Below are 25,484 nucleotides of genomic sequence, written 5' to 3' on the forward strand. Positions count from 1 at the left end.
TATGTCTTGAGAAAAATTCTCAATTAATTTCATAATAGTCTGTTACAAATACTGGTTAGAAGGGCTTTGTCATTCAGTGAACCATGATTTTGCATGTGTTATGTAATTTTCTATACAAATCCCTATTAAACACTTACTCAAGAAACACTGAATCATAATGATATAATTTCTTGTAATATTTGGTTTTCATGAAACTGTTTATAATTTTTGTTATGTAATTTATGTTTTAATTTTACTTTGTTGTCACACTACGGTAAGTACTGCCACCAGAATATCTCCCAATTGAAATGCATTTGTTGTTAAGATTTGATAAAATTGCAAAGGAAAACAGGAATAGTTAATGGCAATGTAAGCTGAGAAAGTGCTCAGATGGCTGTTATTACCTTGACTTGCTTTGCTAAAATCAACACTGCTCAGCTCGTTTAGTCACAGATTAATGTTTCACACATCTAAATCTTCCATGATAAATGCTCTATAAAACAGTAAAAACTGCAACAAAGTTTTTTAAATGATTCTTGAGACTCACCCTCACAAATAGAAAAACCGAATACCAAGGAATTCATTTTATGTGTATAGATGTGGAAAAATAGTTCAGGGCATGAGTAACTGGATTATAACTATGTTTTATTGCATCTGTGACCAGAGAATTATCCAGAGCAAATTAAGTTGGTTGGGGAATGAGATAACCTCATGCTACATAGAGATATTCTATAGTGAAGTCCCCTACCTCCATACTGTGTGTAAGCTTGCTTCACGTCACACAGCCAGGAGACCAACTGCTCACAGGGAATGGACTCGCCATACTGCAGCAAATAGCGTTGTGCAATCATTCTGAGTTCGTTGGTCAGCACGTTGGCATCTGAAGTAATACCAGCAACACTACATACCATATCACTAGAACATAGATAATCACAGATGAAGATAGTAGTGCATCCTTTAATGACAGAAATACTTAGTTTCATAACATTGAGAATGTAATAATCAGCTTAAAACTTTAACAGAGTTGAAAATGCTGGATACCAAATACTCAGAGACAGCTGGCTTACTAATTGGAAACTGCTCTTTTCTTTAGTATGCCAGCTGTTCATTTGACAGCTGTCCTTTATGATGCCAATACTATGGATGAAAAAATCTATACATAGGCCTACTGACACAAGACCAGCATATTTGAGAACTTCCGAATACCAGCGGACTGAGATGGGATTGAATCTGCCAACTTAGGTCTCAGAAGGCCAGTACCTGTCCATCTGAGCTATTCAGCCTGACAGTTCAACAGTGAATGCAAAGTTACTAAATGGAGGGGAAATATGAAGAGTAGGGTATCTAACTGTATACTCTTCGCCATGTAAGCGCATACAGTTAGGGAACAATCTTACTCTTTCTCCCCTATAAATACTGAAGTTAGTGCTTTATAGTGATTTTCTAACTGTTGGGTTTGATTCAGTGTTGCTAACCATACAGTTTAGGGACCCTACTCGCTGATACGTCTTACAGGTTACATTCATAGAAGAAAAACAATTAACTATAATGGTCCACCAATTCTATACATTTTAAAACATTTTTATTGTGTAAATATTACATTACATCTGTTTTGGTGGTACTAGTTTCAGTCACAAGTGACCACCATCAGCCAAGAGGCAATAATTAGACAAAATTACTAAACTACTAAAATAAGTGTGTAGTTGGTTGTAAAAGTGGATCATCAGATTGACTGTGATAATACTGTACAAACACTCCTATGGTACGTGATCCAAATTCACATTGCAATATTAAAATTGAAGACAAAATTTAAAATTATTCTTGTGTGAGTTAAAGAAATTATCCAGAGATATTTTCCATATAACAACATGCTAAAGTCATCATTTCTTATAGCTTCCATGCATGAGGTTAAATAGCACTCAAACGGAGCAACCAAAGGTCTTAGAAATAAGATATATTAGATTGTAAGTATAGTCCTAGTAAGGTTCCTCTGTTAGAAATGGAACTTCATGTGGTAAAAGTTAAGGGCACATGAATAATATATCTTGATGGCTGGAGCATAAGTGTCACACACATAAGCTTAAATCAGACCAGTCCTATAAGGTGGTTGTGTAACATAACAGGAAGAGCATCCCTGATTTTTTTGTCGGTACAGTTTTCATACAGCCTGTATTTGCCAGAAACACCCCATTCCAAATCTTCTTGTCAGGCTTGTTCAATCATCCAGTTCCTGAGGCATACAGCAGAACTGTCCAGACAAATTTATATGAAAGGAGAAAAAAACAAAATTTTGGTGTTATGATATTGAAGCCATTTTGCAAACACCATGTGAAAATGAAGCACATTTCTACAAGATAAGGCTAAAAGTGTATAACTGTTCATTCTACAAAAGAGTTTTAAAAAAAAAGTTTTCTATGGGATGAAACAGTGGACGAGAAGGGAGCTAATGAAGTAGGAACATGTGTTTATTTCTTCCTGACACAGCATCCATCAAATCGAGATGTAATATTTTACACAGATAACTGTGTTGGTCAAAATAAAAATAAGTACCTTGTGTCCTTCTATCCGTAGTATACACAAATTGCACAGTTTGTGAAGGCAATGACGCATAAATACCTAGTAGTTGGGCACACACAGAATAAAGGCACTATTCAAGCAAGAAGAGAGGAAGAAAAGAAAATGGAAACTCAGAGAGAGTCCCAGCATTCTTCCATAAACTTGGTGTTCAGTTATTCTGGATGCTAAAGCAAAAGGTTCCCTGTACTTAGCCTGCGAATTCTGGACCTCAAATATTTAACAGAATGAGTTGGGAAGAATTTCATGGTTAACATCGAAGCAGAAATGGTTACGTGGAACATCAAAAAGATAAAAATTGATGCAGAACATCCTTTTCTGGTACAGTATTCATACACACATGAAGAACAGGAATTTTCAAAGAAAATTGACATTAGATACAAAATGCATAGAAGGCCAAGTGTATCTTGACTTAATGTTCTGAAGCCAGCATTTACGGAAAGAAGGAAGATATCAGTTGCTAAGAAGTAAGATTTGCTGAGTTTGTGTATTTACATCATCATCACCATCACCTCAAAAGTTCACTGGAACTATACGGTAGATGCATAAGTTTGTGCGGTGTTCTTTCAGGTTGGCAATAATGCAGTGTGAAGGGATTGTTTATCATTATTCTGTTGTTTTAACTGAGTTTCGAGTTTGTGTACTGTGAAACACAGGTTTTCTTGATTGTGAATGTATTATTTGTGTATATTTCAGACAAACGGATATGGAAAGTCAAGTTAAGAAGAGTGAGCATTTCCGACATATTTTACTCTTCGAGTTTAACCGAGGATCCAGTGCAGCAGGAGTTGCGAGAACAATTCGTGAAGTGTACAGGTATGAAGCAATTGTTGAAAGAAAAGCACAAAAATGGTTTTCCCGTTTTCGAGCAGGGCGGTTTGACTTGTCTGATGATCCACGTTCTGGAAGACCAACGGATTTTGACGAAAATCACATGAATGAGTTGCTTCATGAGAATCCTGATCAAACAATGCAGGAAATGGCGGAAGTTTTTGAATGTGATCAGTCAACTATTGAACACCATTTGCGTTCGATGGGTATGGTACAGAAATTGGGTATATGGGTACCACATGTGTTAAGTGACAGCAACCAAAATCAACAAGTAAACATCTGTTCTTCACCGTTTGCCCGGCACCGGTTGGCTTGTGATCGGCACGAAGCATTCCTTTCGAACACTGTCATCCGTGACGAGAAATGGTGCCTGTATGTCAACACGAAGAGGAAAGAGTGGCTCAGCCCATAAAAAAAAAAAACAACTCCCTGTGCCAAGAATAGTGCTCATCCACAGAAAATCATGTGTGTTTGGTGGAAAAATGATAGCGTTCTTCACCATGAACTTCTTCCGAAAAACGTAACAATTACCTCTGCTGTGTATAGTGACCACTTAAGATGGCTTGCCGTTGCTATTGACAACAAAAGACAAAGACGACAACAACAAGTCGTATTGCTCCATGATAACGCTCGTCCGCATACAGCACAATTGACCAAAAATGTGATTGCTGAACTTGGCTGGGAACCTCTTCCTCATCCGGAGCTTTGAAAGTGTGCGCTGTTGGCTGGGGGGGAGTTTAGGGGCGGCTTGGGAGGATGTAGTGTTTTGCGAGGTAGTGGGAGGTTTTAAGGCGACACTCTGGAGATAAAAAATGGTATTTGGTCATTTTGGTGAATTTTTTTAATGACTGAAATTGAAAGAATTGAGTTTCTTTTTTTTTTTCCCACGAAGTTATTCAGCTGAATTCAAACAATTTATCACTGTAATATTGCTTTGTTTGCCAATTGTAATTTTACATTTAAATTCCATTTTTCTCCCATAATGTTCTGCCTAATGTAACAAAATGTGTATGGTATATGTATCACAGCTATATTAAAGGAGAACACAACACAAAAATCAAGTTGCCTCAGAATCAAAGAGTGTATCGGACAGTGTTCAACTATATATTTGCTTTTGCTGTGCGCCGTTCCGTAGGCCGGTGAACTAAGGAAACACGAGTAGCTGTGACGTCACTGCACTGTAAGCGCTGAGCGAGCCATCCAGTTGATTATTGCAGTACGTGGTCAGCCGCTCTTCCGTTTACCTGAAGTATTGTTTATTATAATAGTGCGGTGACTGTTTTTCGAAATGCCTTCCTGTAGTGTGTACGGCTGTAACAACACAACGAGTAGAAACCGAAAGTGTATAGAGAAAGACATTTCCATAGGTTTCCAAATCGAAGTAAGTCGCCTCGAAGGTTTAGCAGTTGGGTACAATTTTGCAAGAGGAAACACTTTTCTCCCGGTAAGGGAGCTACTGTGTACTCAGTGCATTTCAAAAATACGGACTATGATGAAACGCAACTTTTGAAAATGAAATAGAGTAACTGGTCTGATAGTGGAGGGTGCTTGGGATCAAGAAAGGACTAATGTTATTGATTGTTTGAAAAGCAGTGCCAAACCCATTTGGTTAGCCAGAGATGGCCAGTATGATACTCCCGGCTTTTCAGCCAAATATTTAGTGTATTCAGTAATGGATATAAATACAGGCCACATAGCTCATTTGGAACTTGTTCAGAGAGTGATGGTGAAAGGTGATCTTGAAAGGGCTGCGTGTGAAATCGCAATGAGGAAGATTGTACAGGAAGAAAATTGTAATATAAAACTCTTCCTTTCCGATAGACACAAAGGAGTAAGGTATTCACTGAGAACGCAGTATCCTGATATTGAACATGAATTTGATGTTTGGCACATATCAAAAAGTCTAATGAAAAAGATGAAAGCTCTTGGTAAAAATCATCCAGAAGTTCAAGCGTGGAAGGCCAGTATAAATAATCATTTATGGTGGGCAGCACAAACATGTAATGGAAACAGTTCTGTGTTAATTAATAAATTTACGTCAATTTTGCACCATGTAAAAAATGAGCATAAGTGGTTAGAAAACGGTGAATGGAAATCCTGTGAGCATGATACATTAACGGAGGAGGAAGAGAGAAAGAAAATGTGGATTAAAGGAAATTCAAGTTCATATGAAGCCTTGAAGAAAATAGTTTTAGACAAATCTTTTTTAAAAGATGTGGAACATATAAAACACTACGTTCACACCGGAAGTCTAGAAAGTTATCACAACCTTCGTTCGAAATACGCTCCTAAGAGAGTTCATTTCTTGTACAGAGGCTTAAAGCTCAGGTCAGTGATTGCTGCATTGGACTATAATTGGAACATCAATAAATTGAAAGCTAGTATCAAAACACAGTACGTAAAATCAACAGAAGCCTGGGTGATAAAAAAGAAATATGAAGCGTCAAGCGATGGATGGAAGAAGGCAATAACGAACAAAATAAATCTCTCGCAAACTAACTATAGTAGAGCCTCACCTGAAGATCAAGCACTGGATCTGTCACTGCCTAAAAACATCGCTCCAATACCTCGACCTTCCAATGATGACCTGATCAAGAAGCACTTCTCACGATTTCGCTCGCAGCAATAAATGAGGTACCGTACTTCATGTCAAAATAATACATTATCTATATTTATCATACAAACGAGCTTAGGAAACTCTTACATAATTCTACTGTTTTCATTTCATTTTTTCATTTACAGCTTGAAGCCCACATAGGTGCCATCGGGTTTCGGAAATGTGTTCCTTATGGTGTTGACAATACATGATGGTATGACAACTCTGTTCTTTTTACCAATCGCAGTCCACGAATTTACCCACGAAGTGAACTGTTGGGAACAAATAAAACGCCAAGTTCTATTTGATGGATTTAAAGCTGTCAGTAAACGTTCCCTTGCCATGTTCTTTGTTTTTAAGCTCATGTTATGCCTTGTCATTGTCAATACTTCACAGTCTAAAATAAGCCATGTAAACAAGGGATTTCTTGTTATACACATAAATTTCTCAGATTTCACTGCTTTTACATTGTCTAATTCACAACAGCATACACTTTCTTCATCAGTATCCATGATGGTACACTCATTACATTTACACCAAATTCGCGTGCCGGCACGGCCTGTAGTGTTTAGCATATCCATGTCAAGATCGCTATCTGAATGGACATCAGTAAACGTCGTTCGTTCTGACTCATACTGATATGGACGAAGGATATTTACATCCATTATAAATAAAAATAAGCCCACTAACACTGGCAACAGAAGAACACGGCAGTAGCAGATGGAGTGCAGGAAAAGACTGTGCGAGTTTACTCCCAGCTTCAAGGCTGCCAGGTAGACTCTACAGCGCAGTGACGTCACGACCAGTTACTACTTCTGCACATAACTTGAGAATGGTTGGACATAGAGACATCGGATTAACGGCACTGTTATTACATTCCCATAATACATCTTTAGCAATGAATAACGAAATATATGTTTTTGTGTTGTGTTCTCCTTTAAGAAACCACGTATGGAATGTTTGATTGCAGAATTTTTTCAAGTAGTAGGGATTTTTAAGTCCAAAATTTTAGAACGTAAAAAAATACATAAACTTTAGTATGATATATCTCCTTATATAAGTATCTTCTGTGGCTCACACGGCAGCGCATCGGCTTTTCACCGCTGGATAGCGTGGTTCAAATCCCGGTCACCCCGTATGAGATTTGTGCTGGACAAAGCAGAGGCGGGACAGGTTTTTCTCCGGGTATTCCGGTTTTCCCTGCCATCTTTCATTTCAGTAACACACTCCATTCTCATTTTATAGCATCTATCAGTCATTAATAAATCACTTTGGGAGTGGCGATCCTATCGTACTAATACCCTATATATGCTTCATTCATCCATTCAACAAACGAACAGGGAAGGCGAAAACGTAGGCACACGTGACACTTGTATTGTGGAACCTCACTCGCTTATCAAGTTACAATTTATTTTAAATGTTTGCTCGTCTTGCAAAACACTCAAAGACCAAGTTACTTGCATTTTGAGGTTTCACTGTAATCAGAAAGAATGCATTCCCAAAGCTTACATGCAATACATGTCAAACTGATTGGTCTGTAATTTTTAGCTTTGTCTATCACCCTTTCCTTTATACACAGGGGCTACTATAGCAACTCTCCATTCATTTGGTATAGCTCCTTAATGCAAACAGTAATCAAATAAGTACTTTAGATATGGTACTATATCCCAACCCATTGTCTTTAGTATATCCCATTAAATTCATAATTATTGTTTATATGTGTGACTGTTAAGTCGAGAAAGTTTATGGAATCCTTAGTCTCATCCTCCTTGGTGAATTTTATGTTGTGGTCAAGTTTATCTAAAAGTTCCAGGATCTCGTTACTATTAGAGTTTTTTTTCAAAGTGACCGAAGGAACAAACCTTACCCTCCGAGAGTTTGGGAGAAATCATTTCCCCATCATGAACTGACTGAAGACTGGGATGGAGTCACCAAGAGAACACTACTTCCGCTTGGGAAAAGCTGTGGCCTGACTGTTCTTGGACGTGACTTTGAGGGGATTGTTGGTGACAATGAGCTGCCGATTGTCGATGAAATTGTGTTCTTAGGGAAGACTATGGGGTCGGAGGTGAATGACGTGGACAGTCAAGAGCTGGTGGAAGAACATAGCCAGGAACTGACCACCAACAAATTGATGGACCTGCATCACGAACATCAGGAGGAATTTATGGAGATCTCGTCCGGGGAAGAGGAGGAGGAAAAGTCAATGGAATCTCTCACTTCAACTGAGATTCGGGAGAAGTGCAAAATGTGGGAAACGGTGCAAACTTTTGTAGGAAAAAACCACCCGAATAAGGCTGTAGCAGTGCAAACACAGTTCAATGACAATGCAATGTCACATTTTCGTGAAATCGTCAAAAAGAGGCAAAAGCAACAGTCATTGGACAGGTTCCTCGTTAAAGTTGCATGAAAAGAAAACAATTCCAGTGAGCCAACAGATAGCAGTTATTCCGTTAGTGAAATTCGTGCTACATAGTAACTCTTCTCATGTCATCTCTCGTCTCCCTCACACCAACAATGATTCTATTGTAAGGGAAAAATGCACAATTTGTTTTACATTATATTTTGTTTTAGAAATGGTATGTGAATAAATATTTTTGTGTTGTGGACGAATCATTTACGTTTCAATTGTTTCTTATGGGAAAACTTGCTGTGATATACGAGCGCTTTGGATTACAAGCATGTTGTCGGAACGAATTATGCTCGCAATCCAAGGTTCCACTGTATTTTAGACATGTTTGAAAAATTAATAACTGGTTTGATAGAAGGCAGTTTGGGTTTAGGAAAGGTTATTCCATTGAAGCTCAACTTGTATGATTCTAGCAAGATATAGCAGATATCCTAGATTCAGGAGGTAAATTGGACTGTACCGTGATTGACCTATCTAAGGCATTTGATAGGGTAGATCATGGGAGACTACTGGCAAAAATTAGTGCAATTGGACTTGACAAAAGAGTGACTGAATGGCTGGCTAAGTTTCTAGAAAATACAACTCAGAGAATTAGAGTAGGTGAAGCTTTATCCGTCCCTGTAATAATTAAGAGGGGAATTCCTCAAGGTAGTATTATTGGACCTTTATGTTTTCTCACATATATCAATGATATGTGTAAAGAAGTGCAATCAGAGATAAGGCTTTTTGCAGATGATGTTATTCTGTACAGAGTAATAAATAAGTTACACGACTATGAGCAACTGCAAAATGACCTCAATGTTGTGAGATGAAAAGCAGGCAATGGTATGATGATAAACAGGGTTAAAAGTCAGGTTGTGAGTTTCACAAATAGGAAAAGTCCTCTCAGTTTTAATTACTGCATTGATGGGTGAAAGTTCCCTTTGGGGATCATTGTAAGTACCTAGGTCTTAATACAGGGAAAGATCTTCATTGGGGTAATCACATAAATATGATTGTAAATAAAGGGTACAGATCTCTGCACATAGTTATGAGGGTATTTAGGCGTTGTAGTAAGGATGTAAATGATAGGGCACATAAGTCTCTGGTAAGACCACAACTAGAGTATGGTTCCAGTGTATGGGACCCTCACCAGGATTACTTGATCCAAGAACTGGAAAAAATCCACAGTAAAGCAGCTCGATTCGTTCTGGGTGATTTCCGACAAAACAGCAGCATTACAAAAATGTTGCAAAGTGTCTGCTGGGAAGACTTGGGAGAAAGGAGACGAGCTGCTCGACTAAGTGATACGTTGATATAGATGTTGATTCCCATGGGGAACCTGAAATATTTGTCCCGAATGAGTAAATTTATAATACCAGTGTAGTTGGTCCGTTATTGGACATTATAAATTTTCCAGCTAACTCATTCCTGGTTGCAAGCATTTCGCCCCAGTGTGCTAAGTTGGGCTCATCAGTTGGTAAATACCACACCCACCAAGACGCATGGCACACTGGGGCGAAATGCTTGCAACCAGGAATGAGTTAGCTGGAAAATTTATAATGTCCAATAACGGACCAACTACAGTACATTGCTATTAAGCGGTATGTTCCGAGCTATCAGTGGAGAGATGGCGTAGAATGACAACAGTAGACGAATAATTTTGAGTGGTGTCTTTAAAAGTAGGAAAGATCACAATATGAAGATAAAGTCGGAATTCAAGAGGACAAATTGGGGCAAGTATTCGTTTATAGGAAGGGGAGGTAGGGAACAGAATAACTTACCATGGGAAATGTTCATTAAATTTCCAATTTCTTTGTAATCATTTAAGAAAAGGCTAGGAAAACAACAGCTAGGGAATCTGCCACCTGGGCGACTGCCCTAAATGCAGATCAGTAGTGAATGATTGAACACAAACAGTAAATTTTCTCCTCCAAGTGCCAAGAACTGACAAATTCCACGTTAACATTAGATAGGCAATATAAATGAATGAGCCTGTATATTAACATTGTTAGATTTGGTTTCATATACAACATGATAAACTACCTTGCATACAAAATTAACAGGGGTGTTGTACACAAAGAATAATGCTGATATTTTTAAAAAGTATTATAAAACACACTTAACTATAGCATCAGTGGAATGTCTGTTTTTTTTCTTTTTTTATCGGTGTTGTATTAACTGAAACTCGGTCTCTTGAATGCCTTATACTTCTGTTAAGCGTTCCTTCGAATAAAAGAACGGCTTCTCATGAAGCAACTTGCAAATTCATGAATTTTCGGGAATTTATTTTTCAGGATATCCTTAAGGTTTGTGATGAAGTTAGAACCCTCTTTCAGTTCTTTCCTGTGGTAAAATTTGAACTCTTTTTCCATTTGCACTACCGCAGGCAACATCATACTGTCTCTAGTCGTCTTTGAAATCCAATATCCACTCCTTGTTGTAGGTTGACCTGTTTTTTCTCAAAAAACAATAAATCGTATGGCCTCAGCTACCATGTGCAGACATTTTAATTTGACGCCATCTGGCTGTTTGCTCGTCAATTTTGACATTTCGTTTTACTCTAGACCTCCTAGATGGCAGACAGAGTAAACTGAATCTCTCTTGGGTGTCTGTGGCCGAGATTTAATGGTTTTTTTTCCCCCCGGGTAAACACCAAATGTGTCACCAGAGATCTTTAACATGCCGACACCATACGACATAGTGTGTCGCATGGACTTTTCTCTTCGCCCTTCAAAAACCCGACTACCTCTGCCGGGTTTGGGGTCCGGAGGCCGACACTCTACAACTCATTCACAGAGGTAGCCTCTTCTCTCCGCAATTGCTTTCTATGCCAACGTTCTTTATCCTAAGAGCTATATAGCCAGTGAAGTCTTCAAGCAGCTCATCACAATCCTTGGTGTAGCAACTATCCTTAAGCTGTTCCACAAGCTCTTCAAGGGCTTTAACAAACTTTTGCTCATCCTCCAGTAAAGAATACGATGTTGTGGGCTCAACGCTGGCCTTAGACTGGCACACGATATCTGAGTTTTGATCGACTTGATCAGCAGCATATGATAACATATATTTGCACATAATATTTCATAATTTTCTGGAGAACAGATAACATAATGCACCCTGGTGGGGGTATGATAAGCGTCATGCAATTGAAACTATGAGGAATTAATGAGGAATATATATTTCATTTTCAGAATAAATAGTATCTTACTGTACGTACAGTAAGAACAGGCCAGGCCGAGATGGCAGGTTTCACCATACCACAGACTCTTGTCTCCAGTGAGATTAACAAACACAATGGGGGGACAGAATTAGGTTTCTCAGAATTTGTCACAACAAGGAAAGAGAGAGGCTAGCTTGTTGCCAAAGTTTTCCTAGCCCGGGGCAGTCTTGGTAGTAGCAACAGCGCAGGGAGCCGTGTGCAAAATTCTGAGAAATGATGGCGAGGTATCTCCATGTAACTAGCCGGAGTGGGACACGGGGTTGGCACTAGAAGAAAAAAATATGAGCCTTCCCGGTCACGTGGGTAAGGTGGACCAATGGAAAAATTCACTTGACCAAAGCAAGGTGACAACTTCGTATTGTAAGAAGCACTAGCGAGGCTAACTCTGTGGATTAAACTTATAGAAAAAAGTGAAGTATCGATTCACAATAAAGTGGAATTTAGGAACCTTACTATACCATAAAACTTATATAAAGTTAATAATTGCGGGAGATTGCATGGTGTGATTCTGAGAATTCATGGACGCTATTCGTTGATTGGCTGAAAGCAAAGGACGCCACAATAGAGCGCGAAACCCCGAGCCGGGTTACGGCAGCTAAATTCGCGAATATATCCATTACCAGCGAACGATAATAGTTGAGAATTGGTATAGAGCATTTGAGAACATAATTACATCATTGGATCATATATTTAAGCCACCGGCCAAACCGCAAACTGTCGTATGAAGATATCGGGACTGTGCGTTCCAAGATGACCTCCGTTGAACTCGGAAGAGAGGGGATACAAGTATAAATATGAGGTCGTACACTAGAACGGGAGTACTTCTGACAAAGTGTTCGGGCGGATACCACGCCCGTGGTACGTGACTACTTTTGACAGTGTGTTCGAGCTGATAGCACGCCAGTGCTGCGAAAATACTTCTGATATTGTGTTCGAGCCGTCACCACGCCAGGGCTGCGAAAGTACTTCTGACAAAGTGTTCGGGCGGATACCACGCCCGTGGTACGTGACTACTTTTGACAAAGCGTTCGAGCCGTGACTACGCCAGGGGTGCGAGTGTGTACTTACTCATGGAGTAGAGTTCTAAGTATTATATTGTTACATAGTACAGTGATTCATGACGTGATGTAGCTCATAGTACAGTATGGAGCAGTATACTAGTATGAAGTGTTTTAAATAGACAGGACTCAGTAAAGCATAACTTACGGAGTGTGAGATTCTACCAACCGATTAGGAAGTGCGTTACATGAGAACGGTCACGAGTGTTTATGTCACCTAGTAAACAGTCCATTCTAAACTGATACCTGGTCAGCTACACGAACGTGAGACGGGAAATTCAAGTGCGCGTACGGGCCGTTGTAAAGGGGATCCCGAGGTATCCCACGTTCCTAGTGTCCGGGAAAGGAATGAAGAATGTAAATTTACATTAAGTGGGCTAGATACAAGGCCGAGAGTGTAAAATTTGTGAATAGAATTTAGGGTGGAATTTATTCCAAAGTGCAACAGTTAATTTATTTGTTTTTATTCAGAATGTGTAAAGTTGGAAAGGGTCAAGGATTAATTCTTCAAGCTGGCATGAATACCAGCGAGATGCATTGCTAAAAACCGGAGGGGCTATGGCTTCTCGTCCGGTTTTAGCAGACTACAATGGCAGAGTTGAGTACCTTTTAATGTATTAATAGATAGCTATCGTTAGGGGGAGGAAATCATATCTTATCATGGTAACTTGATTGTGAAACGAGCCGTTACGGCTCGTATAAATTCAAAGATAGATAGACAAAGGGACAAATGAATATGTAGATTAGATCAAGCACTCATCATAATTTTGGTTATTAAATAGAGTATAGTAGGGTTGAGTTGTTCATTCAAGTGCTTGAGTTGTTTGCTACGATTATGGAGCACGTTTCAGATAAAGTTAATGTAAATATTCATTTAGAAGTGCTTCCAAAGTGGGTTTCCGTTTTCGGAACTTTTATAGATATTAAGGCATGTTGTTAAGATAATCCAGAGGTAGGATTGCCAAGTGATTTAATTTGTTGTAGGACGGAATGAAGTCCGTTGATATGTGTGCAAATATCGCGAAGTTCGCCAGTGGACAAAATAATAATAGTCTGTACAAGTGTCGAAGTAGGACATTAGAATTTGGTAATGTGTAAAGGCGTGTTTAATAATAATCTTTGAGAATAAAGGCACGGGCCTAGTTGGATAGTTTGATTGCAAATTAAAGTAATTTAAATGTGGAGATCACCTGTGCCGTGAATAATTATAATTTGTGCAGTGAATCCGGTTTTAACACTAAATGTTTGATTTCACGTTTTTTTGGACTCCATAATAATCATAAATAAATTTGGTAGAAACGAGATAGGCACTGTTATAATATGGTCACGCTATGTTTGAGATCCAGAGGGATTTGAGCCAAAGGTTGAGATTTGGAGTTTTGTGGGACAGAAATCCGGCCCGAAATGAAAGTGAATTGTACTGGTGTTGATGAAGAAATAGATGGATCTTAAGGCCCACATAGAGGTTGTATTTATATACCGGTGTATTGAGTGGTAGAATAGAGTCCACACACCGAGGGTTAATTGGTGAAAAAGTTTTGAAGAGTTCCAATGGATAAATGGACTTCAAAAATGGAAAAAGGAAGGAATAATTTAACACTTGCAGAGATTGGAGGTATTTGCCCAACTGCGAGGTGTTATGGGATTTGAGAATTGTCTTAGGAGCATAGGGTCTCCATGAATTAACGGCAGTACGAAAATGAGGTGGCGGATTCGAACACTAGTATGTCCTGACCGATGTGAATTCGGATCTTGGTGATGTCTGTTTGGGAGAGAACGTATGTGACCAAATTATAAAGATGGGGAATAAAAATAAGATTCTCGAAAGAAGTAATAATAATAATAATATTCCAAGTAAATCATATCTGGATTGATTAGTGCCAAAATAAATAGGAATTGTAAAAGGGGTTATGCGTTAAACAGATTAAGAGTGGACTACCGTGTAACAGGCGAAAATAATATTTTTTTAAAAATAATAATAATAATAATAATAAAAATAAAAATAAGTACTTTTTTTTTTTTAGAAGAATTTACTTTTTATTTATTTTGAACATAATTATGATGTTGGGAGTTGAAATGAACAATTTGAGATTTTTAACTAATAATAATAATAATGAGAATATTTGAAGAAGGAGAAGAAGAATTATCAACGAAAGTACTTTTATTTATTTCAGAGGAAAATAAATAAAATCGCGAAAAGTTGAAATATTAGTCCGAGGATGATTACGGGTTACGATAATCATGATCTCCACAAAAACATGATAATAATAATAATAATAATAATAATAATAATAATAATAATAATAATAATAATATTTAATAAAATAATTTTTTGTTTTATTAAATTTTTTTTTCTCTTATTATTTCGGACGATGATGATGGATGATACTAGGGAAGTCAGCTGGCGAATTAACGGAATAATGTCAATTGGTTGTAAATAATAAGTTAAGTTAATATGTGTAAATGAAGGCAAATCCCTACATCTGGACCATTAGGTTAGAGTCCCTTTGTCGCATTCCTTCAACTAACGATTAGCATATCTTGGTTAGGAACCCGGGGAGAGTTTGTAGTTTCCCGGGTTGGTCTCATCTCAATTAAAGTAGAGGCGATAACATGGTCCATGTGATCGCGCCTACTTAGCCAACAGGTTATTGGTCCATGATCAAATAGGGTCATGGTGTTAACGAAGGTAAATCTGATACCTTCAGATATCAACGGTTCTACCACCAAAATGGAAGGGTGGTCAAAAGTGACAAATATTATGTAATCATTTTTCAGGAATAATTTGCCAAATTACTGGCAAATCAAGGGTCAACAAATTTTGATTGTGTGTAAAAATTTCATTTGATTACTTAAATAAAATGCTCCTTTAGCATTTGCTAGGAAACAGCTCCAGGTTCTTGTTCTTGTAGAATAGTAAACCCTTGGTGACCGTTTAAATATCCGTCCCCATTCCTAGGACGGAGCCTTCATAAATTCCCTTTGATCTGAATATATATAATTTGTGTGTTTCATGATGAGCCTTAAAGTTAGAGATTAGAGTGTCCCGTTCAACCCTGTTGTACTGATTGGATGGCGCCCTTACATTTAGTTTGAGATCTTATATCTCAAAACATTATATTTTATTGAGTAGTAGTTGCGATGGATTCGGACCGTAACACTCCCTGAGATAAATGCTGGTTGGGACTCAGGCTTTGAGCGGGTACATCATGGCGGCCAACGTGAAGGGCTGATTGCATCATGCTTGAGCAACGTGTGACTTTAATTTAATTTTTGCAAAAAAAAAAAAAAAAAAAAAAAAAAAAAAAAAAAAAAAAAAAAAAAAAACTTTGTTGCATTAGCGACGACATCATGTCACACAACTAAGGGACGGATTTCATAATAGTTAGACCCAATCGTGGGACTTAAACATTTGGGCTGATTATATGATAGTTAGACCCAATCGTGGGTATTTGAATTAATTATAGACCGCATCACGGTTATGCGTTGTTGGGAGGCATTTATTCAGATCTAGAAAGGTAAATCTAAATAGTGATGGCATCATCTAGTGTACGAGATGACCCCATTGTTAGAATACTTTGTTTATTAAATTGGATGTTTACATGTCATTTGATTTTCATTTATTTATTCGGTCATTGTGTTCAGAAATTTATTAACATAGCATAGGCTAGTAGTAATTTCCGAACGGGACTCATTTGATAGGATGATAGAAGTAGGTTGTTGGGCTCATCAGTTGTAAAATATTTTTTTTGTAAATTTTCTGATGCGATTTTATATCTGCGGATGTGGAGGCTCCACACTTTGGTCACCAAAGGGCAGTAGGAGTATATTGTAGGAACAAGGAGAATATGGTAAAATTTATACTTGGTACCAAACTCCAAGTTAATACAGGAATGAGAACTGGAACTGTCGACGAGAATTTATTTATTTCAGATTTAAAGCTACGAGACGGCGGTGTTATGCCAAAAATTTTAGGGGGTGTTTGACATAACAGTTTCAAAATTGATTTTCTATATGTGTCGGACACGTATTTATTCTGGATGGAACCAAGCAAGATTTGTTGTCCTTATTCTACTCGTTGTATGATACGAGTGATTGAATATAAATTGTGGTAAGAAAATAGAAATTTAATTCGAGTATTGAACCGTTAGGTGATAGGACCTTGACCAACTGTTAAACGTAGTACTATAGGGCGAGGAGCCGTTTGGCCCTAATTTGTTATTATATAAATTCAGAATGTCTGATGTAGAGGGGGAGATATCCCAGGATGTACATGTAGGAGAGGAAGAATCACTTACGATGGCGGATATGATGAGGGCTATGGCTCCAATTTAAGTCGTTAGAAAGGTCTAATGAACAATCCAATGATGTTTTGAAACAGTCTATCGAACAGTCTAATAGGGCGATTGAACAAACTAATAGGTCGATAGAACAGAGTAATAATTCTTTAAAGCAGTCTATTGAACAAACTAATAGGTCTATAGAACAGAAATTTGAAGAAATGCGGATCACGTGTGATAACAGTAAGATGGAGTTAGCGGAGCAAATAGGTGAAGTGCGGACCGCGTGTCAAAATTACGAACAGGAATTTACCCGAGGGCTAGACCAGGTACGCGAGGCATGTCATAAGACGAAGGAGGAAATGAAAGAACATTTCGATTCAAGTCTGATCCGAGTGACCGAGAGGGTAGAGCGAGTTAGGTCCGAAGCATTGGAGGATCGGAACGAAATCAGGGAGAGGCTAGTGGCAGGACTCAATGAAATCACGACCCAGATGTCAGCTGATCGTGATGAGTCAAAGGCCCAAAATGACAAAATGCGAGAGGAGTGTTGGCTAGGACGGGAGGAGATTAGGTCTCAGATCCAAGGCCATATCATTCAAACCGCACGGAAAACTGACGAAGTAGTGAAAAACGTGGAAACGCTACGTACTGACCACCAACGTACGGAAGCGAAGGTTTCGGTTCTGGAGTCAGAAGTTGAATCCCTCAAAAATAATCGTGAGGTTTCAACCAAATTAGAGGATGCAGGAGTCCAGATCGAAAGTTTAGATCACAGGTTGGAGGCTTGTGAAGATTTAAATGATAAGCTGATCAAAGCGACCGAAGCACTTGAAATACGGGAGCAGGAAACCGAAGAGTTGGAACGGAAATTAGGCATTAAACTGGAAGAGTGCGTAGAGAGACAGTTTAAGACTAAGTTCATTGCGGATGTCAACGCGGATAAAATAGATGAACTGAGGAAGGAAGTGGAATTGTTAAAAACGCACGAGGACAGGTCCGGTACTCGAGACTTTAACCTAGAGTATAGGGAGTTCGAGACCCCAGAGAACAGAGGGTTGAATAGGATGAAGGAGGAAAACTTGGCAGCTGATACGACAGGTTCGAAACTCCACATGGGAGACGGATCATCGTCGGCTTCTGCGAACCATGCGGCGTCTCCTATCGTTCATTTTATTAGGATGTCAGATGACAAACCTCCCAAGTTCGATTCTCGAGGGCAAATCACACCAAAATGGTTCATCAGGGAGATCACGAATTACATCCAAGAGCACAGAATACCTGCCGAAAAACAACTGCGGACAGTGGAAAAATTTTTGGACGGAGCGCCAGCGATTTGGTTCAGGGCGTTTCTTTACACCTTTGACGACTTCATGGGGTTCCGCCAAGCCTTTTTACAGAAGTATTGGAGTATGGAGTCGCAGCAGAATCTCAGGTTAGAGTTATACTCTAGACGATACTCTACTTCTGCGCCAACAAAGTACTCCGAGTACTTCACCGCACAATTTCATAAAATGCGCGAGTTGGACAATCCGGTCTGTGAGACCGAGCTCATAAGTGCTATTGCGAAGCAGTTGCCGTTTGAAATTCAGCGAATGCTGATTGCTTCCAATGTACGCACTGCAGTACAGGCGGAAAGTTTGTTAAGGCAACTTGACCAGACGACCCATCACGGAAATGGTAGGCACCAAAGATCGTCAGAGCCGCAAATTAATAATATTGAGATGGGGACAAGCCCGAAAACAGAGTCCACTAGAGACCAGAGCACGAACACCAGTCGTGAATTAACAACTTCTAGCGGGAGAACGTATGAACAAAATTGGCAACCTAGACCATGGAACAACCGAGGGACATTTCAGGAGAAAGGAAGACCGCAGTACCGGGGAAACTTCCAGAGAGATAGGGGATACCGAGGATATGAGGGAAGGAGGAATAACAGTTGACCTTACCCGTACCCAGGACGGAACCCAGCCCAGCATACAGCTCGTCAGAAGCCAAATGACGAATTGGAGGATAGACATCAGGAGAGCAGGCCAGATATTGATGAAATCAATAGGAAATGGAAGGATGCCATAAGGAATCAAGGCGGAAAGGAAGACAGGCCATGTAGTGTGTGGGATCGTGATAAAGACAAATCCTACATAGAGGCGTCCATACAGAACATGGAGGAGCTGGAGCAGGAATCGAAGCGGTATCTTGAAGATTACTGTAGTAAAGAGGCTCAAGGCGTTCGCAAAGGGGATAGGAACGCGTCCTGCACGGACAGATCACCGAGGCTTCAAAATGAAGGTGGTTGCTCGCTGAATCCAAATGACCCTAGGTTCATCAACGAACGTCAACTAGGGGCCAGAAGAAAAACTAGACAGTTTGAGTAGGAGACGAGGCGGATTGAAGAAGGCGGAGAAGACGAAGAAGACGAGGCAGAAGAAGAGGGGGAAGGAGATGAAGAAGAAGATGCCGTAGGAGAAGAAGAAGCTGTGGAAGTAGATGTAAATATGACCCGGCCTACACCAATAGCCAGACCATGTTCAGAATGTGGAAACCTAGACAGCGATGTCCTGGAGTTCATAGCAATGATTCGTCAGATAGAACAAGAGAACGAAGCACTTCGAAAGGAGAATCATCAACGACGGAACGAGATTGTTGAAGCCAAGGAACTGCTTGAGTTTAGAAGGATGTCAGAAAATAATTGATGACGCTATAGTGATTCCAAAGTTATTAAAAATTTCATGTATGCACAAAATTTTTAAACGTAGCGTGGGAAATAATGCACCCTGGTGGGGGTATGATAAGCGTCATGCAATTGAAACTATGAGGAATTAATGAGGAATATATATTTCATTTTCAGAATAAATAGTATCTTACTGTACGTACAGTAAGAACAGGCCAGGCCGAGATGGCAGGTTTCACCATACCACAGACTCTTGTCTCCAGTGAGATTAACAAACACAATGGGGGGACAGAATTAGGTTTCTCAGAATTTGTCACAACAAGGAAAGAGAGAGGCTAGCTTGTTGCCAAAGTTTTCCTAGCCCGGGGCAGTCTTGGTAGTAGCAACAGCGCAGGGAGCCGTGTGAAAAATTCTGAGAAATGATGGCGAGGTATCTCCATGTAACTAGCCGGAGTGGGACACGGGGTTGGCACTAGAAGAAAAAAATATGAGCCTTCCCGGTCACGTGGGTAAGGTGGACCAATGGAAAAATTCACTTGACCAAAGCAAGGTGACAACTTCGTATTGTAAGAAGCACTAGCGAGGCTAACTCTGTGGATTAAACTTATAGAAAAAAGTGAAGTATCGATTCACAATAAAGTGGAATTTAGGAACCTTACTATACCATAAAACTTATATAAAGTTAATAATTGCGGGAGATTGCATGGTGTGATTCTGAGAATTCATGGACGCTATTCGTTGATTGGCTGAAAGCAAAGGACGCCACAATAGAGCGCGAAACCCCGAGCCGGGTTACGGCAGCTAAATTCGCGAATATATCCATTACCAGCGAACGATAATAGTTGAGAATTGGTATAGAGCATTTGAGAACATAATTACATCATTGGATCATATATTTAAGCCACCGGCCAAACCGCAAACTGTCGTATGAAGATATCGGGACTGTGCGTTCCAAGATGACCTCCGTTGAACTCGGAAGAGAGGGGATACAAGTATAAATATGAGGTCGTACACTAGAACGGGAGTACTTCTGACAAAGTGTTCGGGCGGATACCACGCCCGTGGTACGTGACTACTTTTGACAGTGTGTTCGAGCTGATAGCACGCCAGTGCTGCGAAAATACTTCTGATATTGTGTTCGAGCCGTCACCACGCCAGGGCTGCGAAAGTACTTCTGACAAAGTGTTCGGGCGGATACCACGCCCGTGGTACGTGACTACTTTTGACAAAGCGTTCGAGCCGTGACTACGCCAGGGGTGCGAGTGTGTACTTACTCATGGAGTAGAGTTCTAAGTATTATATTGTTACATAGTACAGTGATTCATGACGTGATGTAGCTCATAGTACAGTATGGAGCAGTATACTAGTATGAAGTGTTTTAAATAGACAGGACTCAGTAAAGCATAACTTACGGAGTGTGAGATTCTACCAACCGATTAGGAAGTGCGTTACATGAGAACGGTCACGAGTGTTTATGTCACCTAGTAAACAGTCCATTCTAAACTGATACCTGGTCAGCTACACGAACGTGAGACGGGAAATTCAAGTGCGCGTACGGGCCGTTGTAAAGGGGATCCCGAGGTATCCCACGTTCCTAGTGTCCGGGAAAGGAATGAAGAATGTAAATTTACATTAAGTGGGCTAGATACAAGGCCGAGATTGTAAAATTTGTGAATAGAATTTAGGGTGGAATTTATTCCAAAGTGCAACAGTTAATTTATTTGTTTTTATTCAGAATGTGTAAAGTTGGAAAGGGTCAAGGATTAATTCTTCAAGCTGGCATGAATACCAGCGAGATGCATTGCTAAAAACCGGAGGGGCTATGGCTTCTCGTCCGGTTTTAGCAGACTACAATGGCAGAGTTGAGTACCTTTTAATGTATTAATAGATAGCTATCGTTAGGGGGAGGAAATCATATCTTATCATGGTAACTTGATTGTGAAACGAGCCGTTACGGCTCGTATAAATTCAAAGATAGATAGACAAAGGGACAAATGAATATGTAGATTAGATCAAGCACTCATCATAATTTTGGTTATTAAATAGAGTATAGTAGGGTTGAGTTGTTCATTCAAGTGCTTGAGTTGTTTGCTACGATTATGGAGCACGTTTCAGATAAAGTTAATGTAAATATTCATTTAGAAGTGCTTCCAAAGTGGGTTTCCGTTTTCGGAACTTTTATAGATATTAAGGCATGTTGTTAAGATAATCCAGAGGTAGGATTGCCAAGTGATTTAATTTGTTGTAGGACGGAATGAAGTCCGTTGATATGTGTGCAAATATCGCGAAGTTCGCCAGTGGACAAAATAATAATAGTCTGTACAAGTGTCGAAGTAGGACATTAGAATTTGGTAATGTGTAAAGGCGTGTTTAATAATAATCTTTGAGAATAAAGGCACGGGCCTAGTTGGATAGTTTGATTGCAAATTAAAGTAATTTAAATGTGGAGATCACCTGTGCCGTGAATAATTATAATTTGTGCAGTGAATCCGGTTTTAACACTAAATGTTTGATTTCACGTTTTTTTGGACTCCATAATAATCATAAATAAATTTGGTAGAAACGAGATAGGCACTGTTATAATATGGTCACGCTATGTTTGAGATCCAGAGGGATTTGAGCCAAAGGTTGAGATTTGGAGTTTTGTGGGACAGAAATCCGGCCCGAAATGAAAGTGAATTGTACTGGTGTTGATGAAGAAATAGATGGATCTTAAGGCCCACATAGAGGTTGTATTTATATACCGGTGTATTGAGTGGTAGAATAGAGTCCACACACCGAGGGTTAATTGGTGAAAAAGTTTTGAAGAGTTCCAATGGATAAATGGACTTCAAAAATGGAAAAAGGAAGGAATAATTTAACACTTGCAGAGATTGGAGGTATTTGCCCAACTGCGAGGTGTTATGGGATTTGAGAATTGTCTTAGGAGCATAGGGTCTCCATGAATTAACGGCAGTACGAAAATGAGGTGGCGGATTCGAACACTAGTATGTCCTGACCGATGTGAATTCGGATCTTGGTGATGTCTGTTTGGGAGAGAACGTATGTGACCAAATTATAAAGATGGGGAATAAAAATAAGATTCTCGAAAGAAGTAATAATAATAATAATATTCCAAGTAAATCATATCTGGATTGATTAGTGCCAAAATAAATAGGAATTGTAAAAGGGGTTATGCGTTAAACAGATTAAGAGTGGACTACCGTGTAACAGGCGAAAATAATATTTTTTTAAAAATAATAATAATAATAATAATAATAAAAATAAAAATAAGTACTTTTTTTTTTAGAAGAATTTACTTTTTTTTTTATTTTGAACATAATTATGATGTTGGGAGTTGAAATGAACAATTTGAGATTTTTAACTAATAATAATAATAATGAGAATATTTGAAGAAGGAGAAGAAGAATTATCAACGAAAGTACTTTTATTTATTTCAGAGGAAAATAAATAAAATCGCGAAAAGTTGAAATATTAGTCCGAGGATGATTACGGGTTACGATAATCATGATCTCCACAAAAACATGATAATAATAATAATAATAATAATAATAATAATAATATTTAATAAAATAATTTTTTGTTTTATTAAATTTTTTTTTCTCTTATTATTTCGGACGATGATGATGGATGATACTAGGGAAGTCAGCTGGCGAATTAACGGAATAATGTCAATTGGTTGTAAATAATAAGTTAAGTTAATATGTGTAAATGAAGGCAAATCCCTACATCTGGACCATTAGGTTAGAGTCCCTTTGTTGCATTCCTTCAACTAACGATTAGCATATCTTGGTTAGGAACCCGGGGAGAGTTTGTAGTTTCCCGGGTTGGTCTCATCTCAATTAAAGTAGAGGCGATAACATGGTCCATGTGATCGCGCCTACTTAGCCAACAGGTTATTGGTCCATGATCAAATAGGGTCATGGTGTTAACGAAGGTAAATCTGATACCTTCAGATATCAACGGTTCTACCACCAAAATGGAAGGGTGGTCAAAAGTGACAAATATTATGTAATCATTTTTCAGGAATAATTTGCCAAATTACTGGCAAATCAAGGGTCAACAAATTTTGATTGTGTGTAAAAATTTCATTTGATTACTTAAATAAAATGCTCCTTTAGCATTTGCTAGGAAACAGCTCCAGGTTCTTGTTCTTGTAGAATAGTAAACCCTTGGTGACCGTTTAAATATCCGTCCCCATTCCTAGGACGGAGCCTTCATAAATTCCCTTTGATCTGAATATATATAATTTGTGTGTTTCATGATGAGCCTTAAAGTTAGAGATTAGAGTGTCCCGTTCAACCCTGTTGTACTGATTGGATGGCGCCCTTACATTTAGTTTGAGATCTTATATCTCAAAACATTATATTTTATTGAGTAGTAGTTGCGATGGATTCGGACCGTAACACTCCCTGAGATAAATGCTGGTTGGGACTCAGGCTTTGAGCGGGTACAATATATTTGCACGTAATATTTCACAATATTCTGGAGAACAGTTGGAATTTCTTATCAGCTCGGAAGCATTGAGGCTGAGAAGGAATGATTTCATAGTTTGCGTTACAGCTGTCGGAAGAGGATGGTGATACAAACCTCGGAAGCTGAGAAAAATAGCTTTCAATAATGTCTTGATTACTTTTTGATGCCACTGTTCATTTAGGTCAGTGGCTTTAGGGAATAAATGAAAGTGTATGTTTTGTTCCTTTGCATGCCTGCTATGATTTGTGCAGCCTGCAACAGCGCAACAAACCACACTGAAAAGTGTACACTATTACTGCATTTTATGTTTTATCACATAAAATAAATACACATGGTTCCTTACACACCACAGATATGCCACTATCGTGTATTACTACCTCCTAGCTTCTGCGCGCACAGCAATTCTTATTCGAACTACCTCTACCTTGTCCAGGGCAGCTTCAGCGTGATGTCACAGTCTGCTGTGCTACTGCGCATCTCTCCTGTGATCCCTATCTTGTATTCTACATACCTTGAATGACACTAATAAAGCTGGATAAGGGAATAATGATGCTATGGCCAAAAGTAGCCCATAGAAAAAAAAAAAAAAAAAAAGCTAGAAATAACTTACTCATTCAACTTATAAATCTTCTCAGAAAAGAACACTTCATCCAGCAGTTTGTTTGTATTTCTTCTCTCAGCTGCTAGCAGAATCCCATCATTAGCAAGTATTCCTAGACAAGTACCAGCATGACTTATTGCTTCCATTGCATATTCCACTTGATAAAGTCGCCCTAGAACAAACAACAATTCAAGTACAATTACTGCTGTAAGATGCCATAAAAATGAGGTATAATACCAACCAATCACAAGCCAGTTTCTTTTAAACAGCATAAAAGAATAACTGTAAACAAATACCCACACAGGTCAAATCATGATACTAATATATATATGACAAACAATTGAAAACATTGTCAGATGTTCCAGATTCTCTCTTGGTAAATAGTGTACTAATGCCCTCCACTTCATCCTGCCCTTCCACAATTTCTCTTCAAACACTCTGTCAATGTTGATTCCCTGTCCTTAATGCCCTCCATCACTGAATGCTTCCAGCTATTTCTTGGCCAACTTTAAGTCTTCTTTTAGTCTTGTATGCATGGTTTGGCACTCTTTCTTCTGGAATTTGCATCATGTACCCAAAGTATACTTCAGCTTCTCTGAACCAATCCCATCCTGTTATCTCCCAACACCAACTCAGTCTTGTCACTGCATTGCATACCCTACCCTGTCTCGTCTGGTTTTTGCTGCAATGCTTTCAGTGGTGGCCAATGACTTGGCATGTAGGTAACACCATTTTTTCAATTACAATAATTGGCTGCAATGCATAAGATACTTGATGTAAGCAATCCTCCAAACTTAGAGAATTTATTA

The 25,484-nt window shown here is 38.9% G+C and overlaps 1 protein-coding gene across 1 annotated transcript in view; it reads right to left on the reverse strand.

The window, feature by feature from the left end:
* The window catches only part of Prosalpha3 (proteasome alpha3 subunit), a 93,917-nt gene that overhangs the window by 58,937 nt on the left and 9,496 nt on the right, over positions 1 to 25,484 (reverse strand). Inside the window, exons 3-4 of the mRNA XM_067146573.2 lie at positions 24,685 to 24,847; positions 728 to 894 (exon numbers count right to left, since the gene is read on the reverse strand). Of these exons, the coding sequence (XP_067002674.1) occupies positions 728 to 894; positions 24,685 to 24,847 (330 nt within the window). The remainder of the gene's footprint in view (positions 1 to 727; positions 895 to 24,684; positions 24,848 to 25,484) is intronic.

This window comes from Anabrus simplex, chromosome 4 (assembly GCF_040414725.1).
Source record: "Anabrus simplex isolate iqAnaSimp1 chromosome 4, ASM4041472v1, whole genome shotgun sequence".
Taxonomy (NCBI): Eukaryota; Metazoa; Arthropoda; class Insecta; order Orthoptera; family Tettigoniidae; genus Anabrus; species Anabrus simplex.